The sequence below is a fragment of the Phlebotomus papatasi genome, chromosome 3 (genome assembly GCF_024763615.1).
Source record: "Phlebotomus papatasi isolate M1 chromosome 3, Ppap_2.1, whole genome shotgun sequence".
Classification (NCBI taxonomy): domain Eukaryota; kingdom Metazoa; phylum Arthropoda; class Insecta; order Diptera; family Psychodidae; genus Phlebotomus; species Phlebotomus papatasi.
Window position 1 is genome coordinate 75,845,232 of NC_077224.1, and position 25,563 is coordinate 75,870,794.

The 25,563-nt window shown below is 31.5% G+C and overlaps 1 protein-coding gene across 1 annotated transcript in view; it reads right to left on the reverse strand.

The window, feature by feature from the left end:
* LOC129805838 (low-density lipoprotein receptor-related protein 2) overlaps positions 1-25,563 on the reverse strand; it is a 132,713-nt gene that overhangs the window by 54,006 nt on the left and 53,144 nt on the right. The window contains exons 3-4 of the mRNA XM_055854040.1: positions 6,105-6,230; positions 2,186-2,317 (exon numbers count right to left, since the gene is read on the reverse strand). Coding sequence (XP_055710015.1) covers positions 2,186-2,317; positions 6,105-6,230 — 258 coding nt within the window. The remainder of the gene's footprint in view (positions 1-2,185; positions 2,318-6,104; positions 6,231-25,563) is intronic.

Here is a 25,563-nt window from a genome sequence, read left to right on the forward strand (position 1 = left end):
ATTCGCTGCACTTGCTTAAAATATTACTATAAAAAATGCTTAAAATCGTAAATCCAAAACGAATAGACGGCGGTGTCCGCATAAATGCAAAATGTAATATTACTTGAAAAGGACTCGAGTGTAAGCACAATAAATAAAATAAATAAATAAAAATAAATAATTATTATTTTTCGACTCTATACGTAGCAGCAATAAAAATACAAAGAACTTTGCGGCTCATTTATTTCAGAAATCGCGAAAAATAGCGATTTTAATATGAGTGGCGAAAAGTGGGGCACTGGCGAGAAGTGGTGATTCCACCCTATTGCAGAGTCTTCTAAATTCGAACGCTTGGGGGGTACGAATGACATTTCTCATCTCAAAATTCAAACGATATTTTCAAAACTAACGGAATTTATGGAAGATTGTACTTTAAATCAAATACTCGTGTTTTTTCACAAATCTTTAGTCATTACGTACTTCATAATGTATTTAAATAATCGCACCCCCTTTTTTTCTCAGTGTATGCAAATCGTTTGGGATAAAAAGAACTGTGATTATTATTTACTGAAATTTTTACTGATCCAAAAGTGTACGAAAGATATAAACTTCTAAAATGACCAAATTTACTTTTGAGATAAACATTTTTGGTTATTAAATTAGCAGATTGGTCAATAAAAATCAATTTGTTCATTCTATATAATTTAAACTGTTAAAACAAATTTCAATGTTAAGTTTGTAAAGAACCAGTAAAATCATAAGTCTCTTCATATCAAATCAAAATTGTCAAAATAGTTTATAATTTTTCATTATGCTCATTTAATAGGGTCATCCCTTTTTTGTGAAAGAAAAATAATATTTTCAAATTATACTGTTTATGATCTCTATTTTAATATAGAACAAATTTCATTGTTAATGACAATTTTAATTGCAGTTTTTTTTTATTTTTAATGGTTCAATATCATTTTATACTGCTAAAGAGCAGAGTACAAATTTCATTATAAATTTTTCACGTTAATGCGATTTAAGAATAGTTTTAAATCTGTTGTAAAATGAATAAATGTATTAAATCTAAAATAGTTAAGGGAAAGTACTCTCCCTTCGAACGTTCATGCCTTCAAATCATGTGAATTTTATATTATTTCTCTAAGAGACTTACTGTGTTATCACACTTGCACATTGAAATTTTAATATGATTCACATTAATTGTCGCTGGTGAGAGTCCAAATGTGTAATTTGTGTGTTTGAATCATTTTATATTCAAAATTTGATCTATTTGTTGATAAAAAGGTAGACTTGGCCCGCAAAATTTGATATAAATTGATTTATAGCATTAATGCGAAAAATTAATGCGATTTTCTCTTTAATTTTTTAATGTGAAAAATATTTATGCTTTAGGTAAATTTAAAGTTATTTTTGCAGGCCAAGTCCACTTCTTTATCAATAAATAGAAAAACCCCAAATATTAAGTGACACAAAGACACAAATAACATATTTGGACGCTCACAAGCGACAATTATTGTGAATCACATTAAAATTTTAATGTGCAAGTGTGATAACGCCGTTACACATATATATTAATTATTAGTTATCTTATCGTTAATTATTGATAATTACGTGATAATTTATGTATAAATGTCTTAGAGAAGATAAAAGAAATTCACATTATTCGAAGACATGAACGTTCGAAGGGAGAGTACTTTCCCCTAGATGTTTTTATTGAAACATTTTTTTGTCTAACCTTACAATGATAATGGAGATGTAAAAGTCAATAAAAAATGGCAAGAAAAAAAACTTCTACAAGTCAATTTCAAATAGAAGTCTCTCTATCTGAAGGAACAGTTTCGAATAGAACAACTTCCAAGGAAGCAATTTTGTCAAGAGACTAAAACTTTTATAGGATTTTCATTAAATAATTCACTGAGAGAGACTAGGTTCTCTTAAAAGTCAAAACAATAGTTTACCACAAGTGCATGAAACTCCATTAAGTACAAGTGCATAGGTATATTCTTACTTCGAAATCACTTTTGGATTTAGATTGAACTAGTAAATTGGCAGAGAAAACAGCTTAAACTCTCAACAAATTCTTAATGGAATTTCCTCTGTGTTTTCTTATAAAACAAATAGACAATTCTATCATAAATGGCAATTAAGCTGTGAGGGAGAGAAAGAGCCAAGGTAGAGAGAAAATTTTAAAGGCACTTACGACAATCTGATTCATCAGATCCATCCACACAGTCAATGGTCATGTCGCATTTGTAATGTGGCGGGATGCAGTAAGTCTTATTGAAGACATACTGATTACAGCTAAATTGCTGTGGCTCACATTCAGGTGGAGCTGGAAGAAAAAGGAAGATAAAAGGGTTGAATATAAAAAGAGAGGAAGGAAAAGCATGTATGAGAAGACTAACGTGTTAAACATAAATTTACCACCCAAAATCCCACACTTTGTGACCCCAACCAATCTCCCCAAATGTAGGTCGAATGAAAAGTCTTGAGAGCAACTCTTATAAAATATAAGTAAACGATAGAATTATAAATAATAGTGGATTAATAGTAGGTAGAAGTGGGGTACCTTTAAAAGTGGGGTACCTTTAAAATTGGGATTTTTCTCCAATGTTTAAGTGGAACTGAGCCATTTCGTAAAGTAATTTAGTTTCCCAACCTGTTTGTGCACCTAATTATATCACGATAAGGCTCAATTTTATTTAAAAATAGATGAAAAATCCCAATTTCAAAGGTGCCCCACTTGTAAAGGAGTCCCACTTTCCGCTATCCATCTTCGTATGAACCTATGCTAAGTCTACATATCGTCTGAAAATTCTTTCTTACCGTATAAGTCAGTTAAATTTTACATATCAATGCTTTTTTAAATTGGAAATTTTGAACTCCGTAATGATGAAATCCTTTGTTAAAAAATATTTAAGGGCTACGTAAATTAATTCTAAGACGGTAAAAGCAATAGCGTTATCTGGTCTTTCAAAATCATTGGTTTACAGTTGGTCACTAGAGAGCTTTCAATTGATTTGTAAGCAATGAATATGATCTAGCAGTGAAATCCCAAAGAGCACTTCAATCGAAAAATAATTGAAAAAATCCTAGTTATTGTTTCTGAAGGCTCAAATACAAATATGTATTAATATATTCATACCAAAAGGGCTTTAAATAAATTAGTGTGACAGGCTTTGCAAAAGAAAACATCCCGCTTGACACAGGGTAAAGAGGTTTCAGCATTAAGGCTTTAATTAACACCCGGTTATAGATATTAGTTTTAGTCCCTACCGGTAAGATCTCTAAATGATAGGCCCTAAGTAAGGACTGGATTTTCCACGTACATTAATGACGGGCGAATAAAACTGTAAAATGCATCACCTGATTTTTTTCTGAATATTCTACAAACGGTAGATATTACAAGTACAGTACAAGTACAGATCTTGAAAAGTATTCCTTCTTGTCAGTGATGGCTGAGTAACACGGCCGAAAACATAACTTTGGTATTTCCAATGCTCACCGCTACGAACGCAAAGCAATATCCTTCACATATATTTAGTAAGGGGTACTTTCTATGGGAGTTCCTTAAAGGGAAGGTACATCTACAAATACTTGAATCAGTTTAACAAGAATAAAATCGTTTTTATTGAACGTTGGATCCTTCACTATGATTTTAAATTAGAACTAAAACGATTACAGAGGAGTGAATCTTGATATTCAGTTTCAAAGCAGACAAAGTACTAGAGACCAAAAATATTTTTAAGCTTAATATTTGGGATACAAATATTGTTAATTAATTAGGTAAAGCAATTAATTCTGAACATTATTGTAACGTTTCGGATCAATTTCAACCATAAAGTCGTGAAAAAAAACATCTGGGTTACTATCGTAAGAAAATCATTCTTCACCACGACAAAGCACCTGCTCACAAACGCGTCTTACGAATATCGAAATTCAAAGATTCGAAGTCCGAAATGTTTGATCATGCGCTGTATTCGCCAATTTTGGTTTTCAGTGACTTTCATCTATTCAGAAACGCGAAGAAATTTCTTTGCGTAGGAATCATTACTAGTTGAATAATGAATAAATATAGTAGATTCTCGAAAACATACTTCCTCCATGGCATTAAATTATTGGTGAATCAAGAAACCAAGTTCATCAAAATCAAAGAATATTACTTAAGATGTTACGTGAATCTCGAAGACTAAAAAAGCAATATGTTTTCTTTAATTTTTTTTTCTTGATAAAAAATTAATTTAAGGTTGTAAGAATATAAAAGTACAGCATTCAAACTATATTTTCTGAAATTTTCATTTGACAATTTTAAAAATTCAACCATTTTGATCTGATTTTCGGAAACTTCTTTTGAAAAACTTTGCAGTAGTTACACGTAAAGCTCGTACTTGAACAATAATGGACTTTTGAAAAACTGAAAGGACAATGGGCAAGAGTGGTCTATGGTACGACCACCAATGAGACCTATATCATTGAATAGGCTATGGTATAGGTAACAACTTTTGTTCCGGGACCAAAGTTCTAAATCATGGAGGAAAAGTTCTAGAGCATAAAAACTATTTTCATAGAGAAAAATAATCTCTTATACGAAATTAAGGAAATAAATAAATTGCAACATAAAATGTATTAAATGACTGCATATTCTCGAAATGGACATAAAAGCATATGTCTTTACAACGCATAACATGCGTAGGAGGACATTGAAACGTGATGGTCCAGAGTCAAAACCTTAAACCTTATATCTCAGAGATTCATCAACCGAATTTAATAAATGAATACTCAATCGAAAGGTCTCGAAAAATCCTACAAAATGACGGTATATATATATATTCACAAGTTAACCGCAAGGGGCGCTCCAGGTTATCAAATTTTTCAATTAACAAGAAATGTGTTAAGCTTCGAAACTAATCAAGCAATTTTAATGATCTTATAATATGTAATGTCTGATACTTGTAATGTGTTATAGAAAGATTTGTCCTCATTGTATTCATCGATTTCAGTAGAATCATTACACTTATTTTCTAATCATTACACTTTTTTGACTTATTTTTCTAACTGATTTATTTATTTATTTTCTTTTGAAATCGTAATCAGATTTTATATGATTGAATAGCCTTCCATAAACCATGTTCCCATGCTGAGTTTCAGCTTTCTATCATTTTTCAGAGGGGAGTTATAGTGGAAAAAGTACTCATTTTGTATAGGGGCTACTGGAAGGAGGAGTAGGGGAAGGGGGTAGTATCCATGGATAAATAGCTTAAGTCGTACACTGGCTTCGTACCGAATTTCATCATAATTGGTTCAACTGATTTTAAGTAATTCGATGTCAAAATAGTATTTTTTCGAAAGGATAAAAGGCGTTTTTACAAGGACTCCCGGTGAATATCGCCCTGGATCTCGGTAGTTTTTCATCCTACATCATTATCTATAAAATGCGCTTAGTCTCATCTGTGGACGCCACATAGACCAACCCCATAAATTTTTGCCCATTGTCCTTTGGATTTTTGGAAGGATTTTATTAAAAAAAAAACCCACAATTTTTTGGCGAACTGTGAAGCTGTGATCAAGGCAACTAAAAATCCTTCGTTCAAGTATGAGTCTTATTAATTTAATAACAGGTAATATTTTGTTTTTTGATTTGTGATGAACTCTGTCTGAGTAATCGTAACTCTTGCAAACCTTGCAAAGTAAGTGTTTTCTAAAGAGTCTTTGAAAATTAGGTCCCAACGGTAGAATTTTTAAAATTTTTGAATAAAAATTTCAGAAAATAAAAGTTCTAATATTATATTTTTACATGCTTAAGAACTTAAATATATATTTTTAATTATGGTAAAAGAAAATATGCTGTTTCTTATTTGCCGTGATCCATGTAACTGCTTAAGAATCAATTTTCTTTTGGAATTATGTATCAGTTTTCATGTTCATTCTCAACACTTTTCACTCGACCTATAGTTTGGTATTGAAGAAGGAAATATATCTCAGTGAGTCACTTTTTCCTCTTTCCTGTCCATTTGACACATTTTTCTCCCTGTGACTTGTATTTAGAGAAGCGTTATTTTTTCAGTTTGGCAAATGGATAGCAATAGGGATATAGAAAGAGATAAAAATGAGAGACTTACGACACGCTTGAAATTCATCCTCCCCCTTTTCACAGTCTTTTTGATAGTTACACACCCACAGCGATGGTATACATTTGCCCTCAGAACATCGAAACATTCCTGTTGGACATGGCACTTCTGACACACCTGAAAATAAAAAAAAAACGAAGAATGAATAAATGGCAATAAATAAATATTATCCAATTTTCACGATAGGAACTCAGGTGTATAGAAAAAAAAATCATAAGCATTTTATGTTTTACTATTGATTTAACCATTGACCGTACACACTTTCGTTTACTTACACTTTTCTACCGGGGTGGATTAATTAAACTTCACCTTCATGGATGGAAAAGTCAGATGGATAAATTACTTTCAGACCCCACTACATTTCCATTCATAAGAATTTCATAAGAGCCACAAATAACACAAGCTTATGATTAAATGAAATAATTCAAATATCAGATAAGGTAAGTTTTTCTTTACAAAATTCTTACATTTGAGTTGTCCCGTAAAGCTTGAATAACCACATATATTCTCTCTCAATAAGATTTATTACTCAGAGTAATAAACATGAATAGAATAAGGGAACACCTAATCTGATGTTATAGTAGAAGATCCCTTATTAGTCTCGCTCATATCAAACATTCATATCAAATTCGGATTAACATTTCCAAGATATATAAACCAATGCATGTAAAATAAAAAAAGAAGAGCTTTACCCTGAGATTTTGAATACCATTGAAGTGATATAGACTCATTTTTATTTGTCTGAAAGAGCAGTGGCAGAAAGGTTAAATACTTTGCTAATTTTTGAAATTTGTAAATTTTCTCGATGCATAATGCCAATTTGCGCGTTTTTTCGGTCCCGAAAATGTGCATAATCCCGGCCGGGACTGAGTGTATTAATCGTATTAAGAATGCTCAGTAAAAACTATACAGTGATAATTGTTGGTTTATTATGTTTAACAATAATTAGGTTTTGGAACACTGCTGTGTTAATGCAACAATGCGAACATGATTATGTTCGAGTCTATTTATGGTTTTGTTCTATCTGTGAAGTTCTGAAAACTTAATGAGCTTTTAAAAGATTGAATGAAGCTATAAATTTAATATAGAATGAAGTATAGAGAACATTATTTTCAATAAAGCTTCATCATCACCTATCTCGAAATAGAGGGATCATATCACATTTTTATTAACCATTTCAAAAATTTCTACATGTCAATTTTCACATTTATAAAGATTTTGTGAATGTGAAAGTCAAATCTTAAACGAATATAGGGTAAGTGTGCCAAATTTCGGCATAGTTGCATGCAAGCGTCAAAGTCTCAAGTTTGAAATGTAATATTTTTAAAACAAATTGATTTTTTTATTCTTTCTTCTTAAGGAATGTTGCTTGGAACCTTGTATACAGTTTATCGTCTTTATTTGCTCTAAAAATCATTCTTAATACATTTTAAAATGAATTAAAATGTAGACATAGCTTTGATGCCCTATTTCGGCCACCTTCATTCTCATAGTTCCTTGCCCTTCAGGAATTCTTTCAATGACTTTTTCACGTCATCTCGTTTGTCGAAGCCACATTTTTTGTTATTCTTTTGCATTGTATAATCTCTAGAATATGTAAAAACTAAAAATTCATGGAAATTCGAGGAACAAAAAAGGTGGCCGAAATTGCAAGCTGGCCGGAATTTGGCACACTTACCCTATATGTGTACATATTTCAATCAGTTTAAACAAGCTTGAATTCGTTTTAAATACATTAATTTGAGTCCTTGAATAAACTGAGCTGATTTAAATAGATTATAAACCAAATCGGTTTAAATAACTTAAAATAATATATTTAATTGTACATAAGTATACAAGTTCAATGCAAAAGTCGAAAAGAAACACTAAAATCTCAAACTTTTCTTGTGAGCAAGATGTTTTTTCCTAAAAAATGGAATTGGAGCACTGCACAGCTCTATTCAATCAAAAAAATAATGCAAAATCAATTTCTAGAGCATAAAATAGGAAAGTCCAAATTTTAAGCATTCCATAAGGCTTGGTCCGCTTTATAGACTTGTGCATCAGATTATTAGAGGGTGCAAAAGCAAAAAGATTAGTACAGTACATTTAAATTTCTATTTTCCATTAGCATTACAAATGAAAATCCGTGCACAACTCGTTAGTTTGGGATACAAAAACTCCTTTTAGTTCGTAGAAATGATTTGAAACAAAATGAAATAGTTAGAAAACGCCATGATTAGAATTTTCCTAATTTCCGTGAACATTCACGTACAACTTCAATCCAATTAAATTTCCATCAAAATCTAAATCACATTGGTACTCAACGTGACTTCCTAAAATACCTCCAAAATTCATGTGGGAAGTCATTAAGTATAGTACTATGGATATCTTCATGGATTCCCTACAATACTTTTCCAATCTCACTGTGAGCTCGTTAAAAATATATGGAGAATAAACACATAATTAAAAAGTACTTTAGCTGATAAAAAGTGAATCCACAGTAAAATTGAACCAATTTCCCTCAAGTTCTACGCTCTCTATCTCTTCTGGATTGTAAGTTCAAGACAAAAACTTCGTTTCACTTGAGACATTCTTTTCTGTCAAGTGTTGTACGATCCTTGCCATCTTTACAGGAAGCTAAAGGAAATATTATGAATGACTACGTAAAAAAACAACCAAAATTCCCTGTATGTTTCTTCTAAAAACCACAGAAAATTAAATTAAATTCTGTAAATTCCACAGATTTTTTGTCATCATCGTTTGCGTTTTGCTAGAACGAAATATTTCCTGAATTCTTTTTTTTTTCAATTCTACACATTCATCTGTTATTCATTCTTTTTGCCTTTTTCCTACGTCCTTTGGAATAGCCTTATATTCTAATATTCTCAGATAGAGGTAATGGAGAAATTCTTCCTCTATCATGTTTTCGCTTTTTCTGCTGGTTATATTCTCTACTAAATTCTTTGTTGTCTCACGCATTTCCCTAATGTTTCATTCCCGCTCTACTTCGTCACTGACTGTTGTCCTTACTCTGGACCATATGTAAGTGAAGAAAAAAAGGTGAAATTGGTACAGAAAAGATATAAGAACAAGAGGAGTATTTTATGTAAATTGAAAATGGAAAACTTTTAATGAAGTTCCTTAATTTTTCAATTGAATTTTTTTTCTTCATTCTATTGTTTCACCCAAACCATTTTTATTTGTGGTAGATGGTGTTTAAAGAAGCAACTTTTTTCCCACTCTCCTGAAGATATTATACAACTGAAGAGGATTTCCATCTGTTTTTCTCGTTATATGCTCCAACCCCTCTCTTGCACATTTATTTTCAAATGAGGGAAGCAAATTTTCCCAACAACAGACAACGACAGAGAGAATTTTTCCAAAGTATATATAGTTCAACACCCTGTTAAATTTTCCAGAGACCAATTCAAAAAGCTTCAACAACCACACCAGACAAAAGCTTTCTGGGGTTAGAGGAAGCTGTAGTGCATCCGCATAGGGGCAGTTCCGAACATTGCAATTTTTTCATTGAGTCCAAAAGACGAGACTCATGTGTATTGAGATACTTTATAGAAATGTTTTTCACAGGAAGAAATAATGAACGTAGGGTAAATTAAGCTAATTCAAAACCTGCTCCAAATGGAAATTTTTCGCTACTCCAAATGGAAACGTCATTGTTTTCATCATAAATACAGTACTAAATTATTATATTTATATATTTTCTATACCACAGTTTCATTATTTAGTTAATTTTGCTCCAATTAAAGCGAAAATCCATTCATATTCACAAATTTTAATTTATTAATTTCTCAGAAAAATTAAAAGTGTACCTTTTCACCATCGAATTTTTCATCGATCGACCATGTTTTCCAATGAAAAACACAATGAGTTCACTGTTGTTTATTCGTTTTGTTTAACATTTGTGTCATATTTCTAAATGTAGCTAAATGTAGTTAAAATAGTGCTAATCTTTATTGTTAACGGTACGTGAAGTTTTCAAATGAAATAATTACCTATTTCGTGAACAAAAAGGGTTTTTCTGAAGTGTCTGCAAATGCTTCAATAGGAAACCCTTGAAATACGATTTTTTGGAGAGATTTTCCTATTGTTTTAGATGAGAAAGGAGAAAAGACCAGGAATAAGAACAAATCCTGCACTCAACAAGGTTTTGAAAGCCTTTTGTCGCGGTTTCACTTACACTGTTTGTCTCCAATTAGAAACTTTCCCTTGTCTCCATTTGGATTAATATGTTTCTAATAGAAGTATTTTACGCTCGCGTATTTTTCTTGTATTTAAGAAGTTTTCAAATTATATCTAAAGACTTTTCACTTAAACAGTAACATTCTAGAAGAGTCAAGGAGCAAATTTATGTAATTCTCTTCAGAAAAAATATGAACTTAGTGAGTTGAATCTTCTGTCAAAGCTAAAGCGTCTGGAAACGGTTTTGAATTAGGACATTTACCCTAGTCCAAGTGCAAGGGAAAGACATATAAGACAATAAAGGACAATAACTGGAGGATAAACTTCATGCGAGCAACATTATTAACCATGAATCTTCTTCGGGCCCAGCAAAGGCAAAAAGGAGATTGGAAATGTGAGATCAAAATAATTGAAGCCTTGGAAAGCGCACATATAGTTGTACAACTTTGTAGTGGTTGGATAAGATTGATCTTACTAAGGGTATGTTTGACGTATTCACAGCTCAAGATCAACTGACGATCTGGTGAAAGCATATCATTGTAAGGCACATAATCTCTGCCTAAAGTTTGATACACATCGAAATGCATGATCACTATTAGGTTTTTTAAAGATTTGCACCCTTTACCTCCCATCCAGAGAGCTAATCCTACGGACAAAGCACATCGTGTATCCTGTGTACCCAATCTGTCTTTGGGGATTCATAATAACGGCATCAGGAACTTTAACCGCGGAACCGATTGGTCTTAGGCCGGCTTCAGACTAGAGTTTTAGCCCAGTTCCCGAATCTCTCAAAATCTTAAATTGCTCGCAATTTTATTGTTTTTTGAGAGCCTAATTGATCATGTTCCCTTAATAATCCAATCCTAAGTTAAATTTTTCCAAAAAATCGTAATTGATAAAAAATTAGATCAGTTAAGCCATTTGGCTAAGCCTTAGGCCTGAAACCCTATTACAGAAACGAGTAAAAATTGACTAATGCTGAATGATCCTAGCCTATAAATCAACTGATCAGTGAACGAAAACCCTCGATTCCTGATTTCTTCCCTACGAGCATTTGGTACAAACCGGTGGCAGCCAAAATCCCGAAAGCCAAAATCTCAAACGCCAAAATCCTGAATTTTCAAAATCCTGAAAGGGATGAAATTATATGGAGGAAAATGTTTAGAATAATTTCCTAACACACAGAAGATTTCCCTTTGCCTCCAGCAAGCGCGGGTACAATCGTGGGAGTAGCTGTGACACTTTTAAGAATTCGGGATTTTGGCTTTCGGGATTTTGGCTTTCGGGATTTTGGCGTTCGGGATTTTGGCTTTCGGGATTTTGGCGTTCGGGTTTTTGACCGGGACCCGGTACAAACATCAGTTAGCAGTCGTGTGTATAAAATTTTGTGAGAACCTGGACAAAAGTTTCTTTTGAGAAAAAATGTGTGAGGACCCAGACTCACGATGATCTTCGATAATATTTATCCAGTAAAATTTGGCAATTAAGTGTCAGATCAAGAAAATTTATGGAAAAGACCCCTCAGATGATCCTAATCTCTCAGTGTATGATAATTTGGGGTAAATCTTTATTGTCGAGTTTTACGGGCTAAATATTCTCAAAGATCAACTTGAGTCCATTTGGACCCTTACAAAAGTTTCCTTAAAAGAAATTTTCGTCCAGGCCTCTGGCTCTGGTTTGTAACCTATGCAATATTTTCACAAAGTTACATAATTTTCATTTTCATGAAAAACTGTATTTTTTATCATTCTTATTATCCTTTATAATCCCAAAAATAAAATATGAGTTATGCAATAAATACAAATCTGCCCCAGTGTCCCCTATGGAGGTGAGGCAAAGTCCATTCAAAGATACAAATGCTGGTGTGATTTATTACAAATTGTGGTCAAAGGACATTAATTTATGCCACCATCTGTCGCAACAGAGACAAGATTTTCCTTCAGTATCCACACACCCCCAAATTCTCTATCTCTCAACTCTCTCAACTCCCTCACTCCCTTAAAATATTGAAGATATGCTTTAATCTTTCGATGTAGCTATCTCCATCCTCAAACTGTATGAATATATTTTAATTGTGACCCACACTATAACGAACCACCCCCATATTCATTATAATTCACCTCTCTACATCCCTTTGATGTGAAATTTTGGGGCAAAAGTATCAAATTCTCCACAGCATTTCACCCTCATTAGCAAAATCGATTTTTACCTCTTGGCAAGGAATAAAATTCCCCCTCCCCCTACATCACCCTTTCCATGTCCACTACATCAATAATCCCAAATTCAATCGATTATAATTTCTGTTGAGAAGGAACTTCTACCAAGCATGGGAATACCCACAACTTCCATTGACATTATATACCATTCAATACAAAGTTCCATGAACAAGTTTGATCAGCATCTCTTTGATTAAACTTTATCTAGCACCGACAATCCAACACACATGGATGAGGATACATTTTTTCATCCGGAACGAAAATAGAGCGCAGCTCATCCAGGTGGAATAAATTTTGTGTCATACAGAAATTATATGAAATTTTCGTATTAAATTTTCTTCAATAAATTCTCACTCGCATTCTATACTCATGTCATCCACCTCTTTTTCTCTCCACTTTTTTGTGCAAACACCTGCAAAAGGAGGCGCACATAGAGGATAAAAAAGGATGGCTGGGCAAAAAAAATCCCTGGAATTTTCAATATCTTTAAGTACAGCATAACTCTTGAGAATTTCAATAAGAGTGTCTCTTCACCTGAAAATTACATATACTTTCATTCACCAAGTGTAATACCCATTGAGAACAGGAAAGACAAAACCCTTTCACGGTGAAAAGCGACATGGAAAAAATACAAATTGTATTACAAGATGTTGGTGGAAAAGTTTAAATGTTCGTGGCACGTGTCACATTTGCAAATTAATTGAGAAAATTGGTGAACAAAATTACATGCTCAATGTTAATTGTCATGGTTCAATATGATGTTTGTGAACCTCTATGCCATACCCCAGATTTTATTCTTCTCTGACAGAACGAAAGAAGTAAGTGAGAGATAGAAGAAAATAATACTTTGGCAGAGTTGATCGCCTTATTTACAAAAAATATGTCGACTTTCAAAGTTGACACAACTAGGGTAACGTGTGGTATTTCTGGACAAGGTGCTTTTCGGGACATAATTATATGTATTTTGGGACACATCAAAAATCATATAAATATTTTTTTTTCTAATTATTTTTAAGTTCTATATGAAATATTAATCTCTTTACGTATGAGATAAACATAAAACTTCTGAAATTTTATTTAAATTAAAGCGTAAAATACGCATGAATTGTGAGTGCCATATTCCACTTTTTACAAAACCTTCAGTGTGGTCAATTTTGCAGATGTCAACACAAACAGTGCTTAGTTTTTTTTCGATTAAAGTCACTTTACAAGTAAAATTTAAACAAAATTTTTATGAATGAGTGAAGTTTAGACCTTCTACTTAAGGGTAAATAATCAGGCTCGGTAAAATTTATTTGCATAATAGCAACTTTTGTCTGTCCCGAAATACTCAACTGTCCCGAAATATACTATTCTTACTTCTTTACATTTTTTGCTCTTTTGTATAAAAAAAAGAATGCATTTTTCAACATTTTTCGATAAGGATCTTATTCTGGATTGCATAAGGAACATAAATATTTGTATCAACAAAAAAAAATAATTTGAGAAGTCGTTAAGCTGTTTGAAACTTGAAAGTGCTAAACAGTGTGTCCCGAAATACCACACGTTACCCTATAGCGGTTATAGATAAATTTTACACAAAAATTGACAAAATATTCATGTTAAATATTTTAAATAGAGGATATCAGGGCAATACCTAACTGAAAATAATATTGCATATTACTTCAGCCAACTTCATCACATCTTTTAGACCTGGAAAATTTCAAGACGTTAATAGGGAACACTGGGGCAGAATTAGTCAGACGATGATTTTTTCTTTGTCTATAAATTATGAAAAACTTGTCTAAATTAAACTGATAAATCTTTCAATGAATAATAAGGCAGTTAAGTACTACGAGTAAATAGTAGTTTGCTCAATATTCATTCTAAGAAAAATTAGAACATTCCAGAACTGTCTAATTTTACTTCTGTCTACCTTTTCCACGGTCTTCACTATTCACATCCCTTTACTTCTCAAACACATTGCAGAAATGCCTATTCTACTTATTCGCATTCTTATTTTTCCTCTTGTTGTGAACATCACAACAAATTAAATTTAGATGTGAAAGTGATTGAGTGAGTCAAACGCAATTTTGATTTCATAAAAAGTTAATAATTGAATTACTTTAATTATAAAACTTCTTAAAAAAATTTCAGGTTCGTTCCAGTTTCATAAGAATACGGAATATGTCTAAAAATAAACAAGGGATGGAAATTTTAATTTCGTGAAATTTTCACGATCACGAAAGTGCGGCGGAGGAATTAAAAGCAATAAAATCATAATAAGTTTTATAAATGCGACCGATTTTAATTAAATTTATTTAATTAATTTAAATTTATTCAAATTTGTTGTTCATTTATTGATTGAAAAGATTTTTCCTTAAGATAATAGTTTTTATTATGCTTAAAATTAACAAAGAATTCATTAGATTTTAACATATAATAAAAGTAAGCTTTTGAGGGATAGTGAAGTTAAGGAAAAATCTTTTCTTCTTTTCCCTAAAAATACAAAGTTGATATATAGTGGAGACTGGGGCAAAACTTGTCAAAACGCATATTTAATTCTTTCACGAGCTCTGAGAACCCTTAAACGTTTTATATTGAGCATACTCTTATAGGAAATTTACTGCTATACAATATTTTCGAATCATTTTCTAAAAGTCGATTTTGTGGAGATTCTCAAAATTGTTCGGGAAAATTTTGTCAGTCTTCGGATAATTTGTGACGTTTTACTTTCGCAAACGTTAAAAATATTAAATAGACATATTTTTATAGGAAATTTATTCCTCTACAACTTTGTCGAAGATAGTTTTTCTCTATATTAACGAGAAATGTGCTTAAATTGAGCTGATCAGTTTTGATATTTTCTATAAGCCAAATATTCCAAAAATAGGGCTCAATATTTCATTATTTTTTATTTTACATAATCCTTCCTCGAATCCCTTGAAACTTTGTAAGTTTAAGAAGGTTCGTGATGGATCTATAATAAAAATTTCAAGCCTCAGTCTCTTTTATTTTAGAAAGTAGTGAATATTGAAATTTTCGTTTTGACAAATTCTGCCCCAGTCTCCCCTAGACTTGAATGAATTATATGTATAACAAACCTATATATGAATTCATAGATTATTATAGAGATCCTTGGCCACTGACACAATGGTCGATATAAGTCCAATATAGACATAGGGGAAACTGAGGCACCACCAAACACGGGGTAGCACCAAACACTAATTTTTATTTCTAAACTACTTGGAATACCACGACCATTTCTTCAGTGACCAAGCATCCCTATAGTGCCTATAAATTTCTATAAGTCTTGTCCTCTGAAGTCGAATATATGATTAAAAAATTGCAGTGTTTGGTGCTATCCCGTGTTTGGTGGTGCCCCAGTTTCCCCTATAAGGTAAAGTGTCCTGTAGTCGGACGGTTTCTCAACTCGGCTAGTAGGACTATTTATTCAATTTACTTAGAATTGCTATAATATGCTCTAACCGGTCTGACATTATAAGATCTATTATATTATATAAAGTGCAAGTCAGTGAAAATTTCAGAGTAATTGACTACAAAACGTAAAAAATTGGTTATAATTCTACCGGCCGAGTTGAAGAATCAGCCGTCTTGAGGGCACTTTATTTTCACCCTTTAAGGACGAGAGGGCCAAAAATTAGGAGTCAGGAAAAATCACTTTTTCTGATTTCTTAAAGCAAAACGTAACTTTAAAGGACTGTGAATTTTTTTTAGCACACCATTACCCCTATCGGTTAATCAGCTTTTATAACTACTCCAGCTTTACTACTGTCTCAGTTTCTCCTATTCATTACCAATGTGACCATCTCTATAATTTTATTGATAAGTATAAGATTTTTCATCAAATCAATTTTTTAACAAATTATCGGCAAGAAAAAACTTTATTATTTGCTGACTAATTCAGCCCCAGTCTCCTCTATAGTTTACATTGATTTAGCATAAAACCTGTGAAAACTTTTCAAACTGCTTAGCTCTTCCCTACAATTTAAGGAAAGTTCACTTATTAATGCTTCATGATATTCACTGAAATATTATCGTATTAAGCTCATAAACATAGAGTAAACCCAATGATGCAGTAAATCCATTAAAACATGAAGTTCTTGTTGTCTTATCAGCAGAATAATAACATGAAGTTACATGTTCTTCAAGAACTAGGTCATTCCTCCCAGGCAAATACCAATAAATCACTCCTACATTGAGGCTATTGACTCCTTTAAAAGACTATCCAAAATATTTTAATAGATTATTCATCAATTATGACTCTTCAATTGACAAATTAACAATTTCTCTCTAGCAAAATTGTTTGGCATTCTTAACATCATTGCACGTGGAAAAAGTGGAGGAAAAGATATGCGATACAGCCGAGTTGTAGTGGGCAAAAGACCATAAAAGCCGCATAAACAAACCTGTTGAGTGAAAGATGACGAAAAATTTTTATGAAAGTCAACAATTACCTCAGCGACCGAGAGTTGTAAATGAATTAAATTGAATAAAAAAATAAAACACTGTGAGAAAAGAGGCAATGAACTCTTGAAGCTGTCGATTGGAACATGATCACCACAAATACATCCAACACAACTCTTTAGGTCTCTCACCTCATTCTTCGACGCACAACACAGGCACAATATGAGTGTGTGAAAGTCAAATGCAGGGGAAAAGAGAGATTTATTTCACAGTTGGAGGAAAAAAAAGTGTCTAAATAGAAAAATGTACTATAAGTTCATTCATGAACAAAAACTGGAAATTGAGGAGGAATCTTTCCGGTGAAGATCACATGAGACCATTGGAAGATCACATGATATCGATATAAGATCATAGTTTCTGAGATAGGTATCTGCATATCACAAGAACTGATCTATTGTGCACAAAGAAAATGGAATTTCCCCAACACGATCGCACTTTTGCTATTTCGATCTTGGCAAAACTGCCACCTTCTTCATTTCTCATTCATTCTTCATTAACCAGTGCCAAGATTTAACTGTTTATCTGTGACGTGAGTATGGTTCGTTGATACACATTGTGAAGAAATTGCTAAGCTATACCGGATAGTTGCAATGGAAGCGACATCAGTTGATTTTTTACGATTTTCAATTGTTACAAAATCATTAAAATAAATTATTCAATTAATTAAAAAAATATTAACAATATTTTTTTTATATTTGTTTGCTAGTGAAATATACATTTTAATTAGATGTTCCATAAATTGAGTTGTATAAGTTTTTCGTCAGAGAGAGTTTAAACTGGCGTACTGGTACGAAGTTAAGTTAGAACTTTGAGATTTTCTCACTGTATCACATGGGCAAAGAGTAGGGGAGACTGGGGTAAAAAGTCACAAATTGAAAATTTAAAAATTCAATATCTTCCAAGATAAAAAAAATAACGGCTTAAATTTTTTTCATAGATGGCCTCCATAGACCTTCTTCAAAATCGTAAGTTTCTTAGAATTCGAACAAGGAATTCAGAAAATAAAAAATATTGAAATTTTTACCTCTATTTTTGAAATATTTTCCTTACAACAGATATCAATTTTGACCTACTTATTATCCAAAATTGATGCACTGGTAAGTATTTCCTAAATGATTTGGATTCTTTGAATACGAAACCACTATCTCTTTTAGAATTTTACAAAGATTCTTTTCTCCAGAAAACCTTATAATATAAATGACCACTTGGGGTAAAAAGTAACAAAAGGTATGGAGCAAAAAGTAACAAAGACAGAAGCAATTTCTGATGTCTTACGGCGAGAAGAAGCGTCATTTTCGCGTTTCGCCGCTTTTTCTTTGCAATAGGTCAAATGATTAGCAGTCTCTTGTGTGTTTTTTTTTCTAAAATAGCTTGAAAAGCGCTTTTCTCGTTCAGATAAAGAAAACTGTGTTTGAAAAAGGTGTAGAGGAATAAATTTCCTATGAAAATATGTCACCTAGCTATTTTCTTTTAAATTTACGAAAGCTCGTAATAAAGCAAATCAAAATGTGATAATATCCCATACCTGGTACTATTTGCCCCAGCATTTTTGAGAATGGTCACAAAATTACCTTTTAGAAAACAGATCGATAAATGTATTTCCTTACAAAATAGAGGAAAATAACTTTTACAAAGTTGTAGAGCAGTAAATTTCCTATAAAACTGCACTAATTAGAAATTTCTGGGGCGCTAGGGTAGCTTGCAAAAAAATAAAATATCCGTTTTGTTACTGTTTGCCCCAGACTCCCCTACTTATTTGTGGTCTTGTCTTTTTCCTTTAACCATTTGAAGTGCTATATATTAAAATACTAGAAAGCAAATGTGATTCCAGAGTTAGTATAGAGGATGGAGCTGTTTAACAAAGGGGCAGTGCCATTTTTATTTTTTTGTCAATATTGTAAAACTCTGCGCTTAAGTTCTACGATTGAATTTATAAAATATAAATTCATAAAAATGCATAAAAAAGAAAATTTTTGGGACGCCTTACTTTCAGAAATTTCTGAACCACTGACTGCAGTTATCTATCGAACAATAAAATATAATAGTTTAATACTGATTTTATGATTATAATAAATAATCTTAAACTGAATAACTTTTAAATAATTCTGCTAATTTTACTGAATATACGTAAAGGGAAAATTCATACACAGTCATAGAGAATTTTCTGTATCCAAAAATAAATATTTTATTAAAAAAAACAACCTGAAATGTTCATTAAAAAAGACTCGATGGCTGTTATTGTCAATAAAAATCGATGTTTCGAAAAACATGGGAGAATTTTCAACTTATTTCTGATAGTATCGACTATCGATTCTGAAATATTTAATTAATAGCTATACTTTTTGTAGCTAATATATTTATCTACAATCATATTCTTCTCAAAATGACACAATAAATGGCCTAACGATGAGTAAAAAGAGTAAGAGATATAGATTTATCGATACTATCGATTCAATAGTATCGAAAAGTTATCATTCCACCCCAGATTTTAAAAATATACACTTAAAAAGAAATTAAAAAAAAGAACAGAAATATATTTTAACATACTTTGAGAGAATATAAATTGTAGAATGTTCTATATTTTAGATATTATGATAATTCAAGATTTTTAAAAGCTATTAAAAAGATAGTTATACTAATAATAACAAGTTTTAATGCGGTATAATGAGATCTTTCAATATTCTGAAGTAATTCAACACTAAAAGACCTTCCAATCGCATATCAAATTACCAAAATTTAACAATTAATAAGAAACATAGGGGAAGGTGGGGATACTTTGAGCTGTGGGGCTACATGTTATACAATTTATCCGCATATTTTTAAAGAACACTGAGTTTTAACTTGATCTAATTTGTATAGACAAAACAATTGTGGATCTAAATAAAATATTTGTAAAGACCAGATTCATCTAGAAATGAGCGAAAAATCGTATAACAATGTATCCCTACAGCCCCACCTCCCCCTACAAACAAAATCCAATGTTTTCTATCTTATAATCAAAAAGTTTTTAAATTAAATAATAAAACCTTATTCGATTATAGTTTTTGTGTTTTGAAGTCTCAGAAAATTTCTGTAGGAAAATTTTGTAACACGTTAACAATGCCACATGACAAATTGCATCCGAATTCGACTTTTAGGAGAGCTTTTTCGAAAAAGTGATTCTGTAACCATGACATCGTCATTTGAGCTCACGTGGCAATGTCAAAAGTCACATAAGAGTTTTTGACACATAAATAACAATGAATTTTACGAAACAAATTAACCAAGACGGACTGTAGTTACATAATATCCTTAAGAGATTTCATTCAAATAGCAATTAATTGTTTTACGAATTCGAATTCATGTGATGTGACAAAAAAAGCTCGAATTGTCAGGTTTCGAACTCACGCGTGACAATGTCACAACACTTATAGAATTCCCCTTCAAGTTTCAACTAAATTAAAATTTTATTTCTTAGAAACAATCTCAGTTTTGCATAAATTTTCCCTGGATTTCAGGTCACACATTTTAACACTCACGTTTAATCTTTCCTCCCAAAATAAACCAATGAGATTAAACTATTTATTTTTTTTATTTTTATTAACTCTGTATGAAAACTCTCTCTTAAATATGTATTCAAAATTTCCTATGAGAGTGAGCGAGGTGACTAGATGTAGGTTTCATTCACTCTCATTGAAAAGTCAATAACATATTTACAAAACATAAATCATTGTGCGTTGGGCATAATGCCCTACGCACAATAACTTTTGTTTGTAAACATGTTTTTAAAATTTCCTATGAGAGAGAGCGAGTTGACTTGATCTAGATCTCACTCACTCTCATTGAAATGTCAAAAACATGTTTACTAAACAAAAGTTATTGTGCGTTGGGCATAAGTCACAGGATATAATTAAGTTTTACTTCAGTTTATCGTTCTTTTTTTATAAAACGCTCTCAAAACTCACTTTGCAATTTATACCCGAAACTATCCCACCCTACCCTATTTAACCATCTGCACATGATTACAAGACAGTCATTAATGAAATGTTAAAATGCACACAACAAATTGCAAATACGAAGAATATTTATAAAAATTCTTCTGTTTATGAAATATTTCCGAGAAATTTTTCTCATCTCTCTCACCTCTCTCATATCTTATGGGTGCATCAGAAAGTATACCATATATGTATTTTTTTAAGAAAATTTGTGGCATTATTAAACAAACAAGCAGTGGAAAAGAAAAATCTCACTGAAAGTCACATTTAAACTCTATAATCTCTTCACTCTCTTTCGTGACACATAGCAAATATATTGTCTTAAAACTGTCTCATTGCAATATTCAATGAATATAATTATCACAGAATTGTGTATAGAAGAAAAAATCTTTTAGAGAATAAAGTGAAAGACTTAGAGCTCAAGTTTGCAAACAATAAACCTTGAATTGCAGAATTATGTGACACAACTAGAAACTTATCCATCATCACGCGAATCGAGTACATAAATTTTCACTTAAAGATAGAGAGAGAAAACATCAAAGTGGAACACATATTATTATTTGATTTTGATTTACCCAACCAAAAGGTCACAAATGAGCCTCGTAAGAAAATGTAAGTGTACAAAAAAAAAATCTCAAAGAACTCTCAGAACAATTTACGATGATGAAAAGTGAAAATGATCATCAATTGTGTGAATTTCTGCAATATGAATCTTTCTAATCATCGGCCTCATTAAGTATAGTATTGCGTGTTTGAGAGATTCAATTATCGAAAAAAACACTTCGAGATGTCCTATTTTAATAATAGCCAACTAAATAACACAGAAATTCTGCAGAATTTTCTTAAAAAAAAAAAACATTCTGCAAGAAGCAATTTGCATTGAATTGGTCTTTATAGTCGGGTAAAAATGCATTAAAAGTTTATTTCTTTGCGCACTACTGCAAAATTAGGCATAGACAAACGACTATTTTATTCGAAATATTAAGAACACGCTCGTAAAATGCAAAACGATACACAAGTGCACTCATAAAATAAAGTATCTCAATCACAGCTAACTCATATTATAGTTTATACAGCGTGACTAAACCATGTTTTTCAGATTACGATTGTATATTAACCTTAAATCAGCTTTTAGATGAGATTCTTAATGAGAGTAAACTCAAAATAACTACAAATTCGATAAGGGTCTTGAACTTGAGGAAGAGACATAATTTAGAAATGGTCAGTTTATATATAAATAGGGGAAGATGGAGCTACATTGAAAATGCTATTTTTTTGGCAGTTTTTTAAAGGAAGCTGCTCCTTTAAAGTTATGTAATTTAGATAGACAAGACAATTGTGGATCTAAATTAAATGATAACTAGGTGTAGTCTAGCGCCCTTTAGAAATTATGCTGGATACCCTGAATAGTGTATATCCTTTAATACAATTGATATTAGTAATATTAAAGTTATCTGAAATAAGTTCTCTATAATGTAACATTCAAGCAGACTTTTAAGAACAACTTACTGTATCCAATAAAATAATTCGCTTTTCTAATCACTTTAAGCTATTATAAGTTATATGTAAGTGTATTACTCGCAGTTCTTTGCCAAAAATATTCTAGAATAGCATTTCGAAAAAGGAAATTGAGAAAAAAATTGCATTATTCACAACATAGTACCTTGTTTATAATTTTCGTTAACACATTCAGAAAGTAAATATTTATAATATTTGTTATTGCCTTTTAAAATATAATACATAGGGGAGACTGGGGCAAAAAGTCACAAAATGGATATTTTATTTTTTTTACAAGCTACTCGAGCGCTTCAAACATTTCTAATTAGCGTAGTTTTATAGGAAATTTACCGCTCTACAACTTTGTGAAAGTAATATTCCTCTATTTTGTAAGGAAATACGTTTATCGAGCCAATTTCTAAAAGGTGATTTTGTGACCATTCTCAAAAATGCTGGGGCAAATAGTATCAGACATGGGGTATTATCATATTTTGATTCGTTTTATTACGGGCTTCGGTAAATTTGAAAAATTAGAGGATATGTTTTCATAGAAAATTTATTCATCTACACCTTGGTAAAACACCGTTTTCTCTGCGAGATAAGTGAGAAAACGAGAAAAGCGCTTTTCAAGCTATTTTAGAAAAACACACACAAAAGACTGCAAATTGTTTGACTATTGCAAACAACAAGAGGCGAGACATGATAACGACGTTTCTTTTCGCAGTGAGATATCAGAAATTGCTTCGCTTTTTTATTACTTTTTGCTCCATACCTTTTGTTACTTTTTACCCCAAGTGGCCATTTTTAATAAAAGGATTCCTGGAGAAAAGAACTTTTGTGAAATTCTAAAATAGATAGAGGATTCGTATTCAAAAAATCCAAATTATTTAGAAAATATCAACCAGTAAATACCAGTGCATCAATTTTGGAAAATAAGTAGGTAATAATTGTTATCATCTGCAAGGAAAATATTTCAGAAATAGAGTTAAAAATTTCGATATTTTTTATTTTCTAAATTCCTTGTTCGAATTGTATGAAACTTACGACATTGAAGAAGGTTTATGGAGGTTATCTATAGAAAAAAATTGAGCCGCTATCTTTTTTACCTTGGAAAATATTGAATTTTGAATTTTTCGATTTGTGACTTTTTGCCCCAGTCTCCCCTATATATTTATTATTAAATAAAATCATCCTTTTTAAATCTCAAAAGATAAAATTAAATCTCAAAAGATAAAAACAAAAAACTCGCAAGATGACCATATAAAATGTATTATTTTTTTGTGACCTACAAATGTTATACTTTTTCTTGAAGATATAAAAATAAAATTTTAATTTCTTCATCTGAAAGTGATACAAAAGTAGAAGTGCGAACATAAAGTATTCTAGAATGTTCAAGTTTCTGTTTACAAAAGTTTAACTACTCATTTAAAAACTTCTATACCATAACAAGCTTCTGTGTCTTGTTTAATTTCCCAAAGTGTTAATTGTTTTAACAAGAGTGACAAGAAAAAAACACGTCAAAAACAATTCCATAAATTTGTTTCTTACGATCTTTTAAAACGTCTCATTAAAGTTTTAAAACACAAAAAAAAAGCTGAACGAGAACTCGAAAACTCGGTGGAAAATGGTTCGTAATAGAGAAGTACTGTGTCATAAAAAGCATGGACTTTTCCATGATTACGGCATAAATTACACATTGGTTGTGAACGTGTCTTATTTTTTTCCACCTAAATAAGGTGTGTGACAATTTAATCACTTTCTCTCTCTCACTTCGTTCAATCAAATTGAAAAGTTTTTCCCCCTTTTTCTTACCATAAGACGACAGAGAAAAGTCGTCTATTGCCACCCATCAATTTCCTCTTCGTCAATTTTGGCACAAGAAAATGAAAAAGACACAGTAATTGAGGAGAGGTTTTCACGTGGAACAGAAGAATCACAATAAAGAGTCTCAAACTCCAATAAAATGGAAAAGAAATGACAAAGACATGTTACGAATGATTATTGCAACATAAAATTTTCTTTGGCATTATTTCACAACATCACGTGGAAATCACAAAGTTTTATATATAAGTGCACTACTTAAGTGTCACTATCACAGTTCAATATACAAATAGTTCTTAGAATTGTCACTTTGCACCCTATCTAACCTCTACATTATTGATCCTGTTCTTCCAGCTAAACCATAATGAAAAAATATGGTATTAATCGATAGACTTTAGGAAATCCTACATAATTTATTAAATTACATTATGTGACCTAAATTACGGAGATAGACATGGGTAGGCTATATTCAAGATTCCAATTTAAACTGTCATTTAATCTAGTGACAAATGTAATATGAACTAATAGTTTAAATATGCGAAACATAATCTTATAAATGAATTGAGAAAGGGAAAGAGGGGTACTTTAAGTCTTAAAACTTTAAAGAAAGAATTTTAAACATTAATTTCTTCGGATAATAAATCAATGTTTAGGAACTGAATGACTTTTTTGTTTGTTACAGCTCTATTGGGATGTCCTTTGAAGGACAATAAAGCTCCAGGTTAAGATGTTTTTATGAGAGAGGCAGGGCAAACAGAGTCACCCAAGGACATCCTCCGTTTCATAGCAAGTGCCGTACAGTAGCACAGGATGTGAATCGTGTCCTATTCGTCCACTAAGAGAAATCCGAAAAAGTTAAAATAACATTCTGGAAATGTTCATTTTACCCTGCAGTATTGATCCGAAATCGGTGTAAATATTACTCTTTTTAGGTGTATTAGGGGTTAAAGTTACCCTTTTTCATGTTAATTTTACCCTTAAAAAGGTGTAAAATTAACATTAAAAAATGTTGATATATTTTTACATCTAAAAAGTGTTAAAGTTATGAGGAAAAAAAGTTAATTGCACTCCCGTTTTTTTTCAGTATCATCTTCGTCTTTAAAGCATATTGCAACTAGATTTCTTTCCCAAAACCGTATTTCACCATCATAAAATTAACGTTTTTCGATACAATTTTTGAATAAATTCAATTCAGGAAAGCGTTAAAACAGAACAATTATACACATTTCCTTAAAAGAAAACAAATGCAATTCATTTTAATACGTTTAGCAATAAAATGTTATGAATATTTAC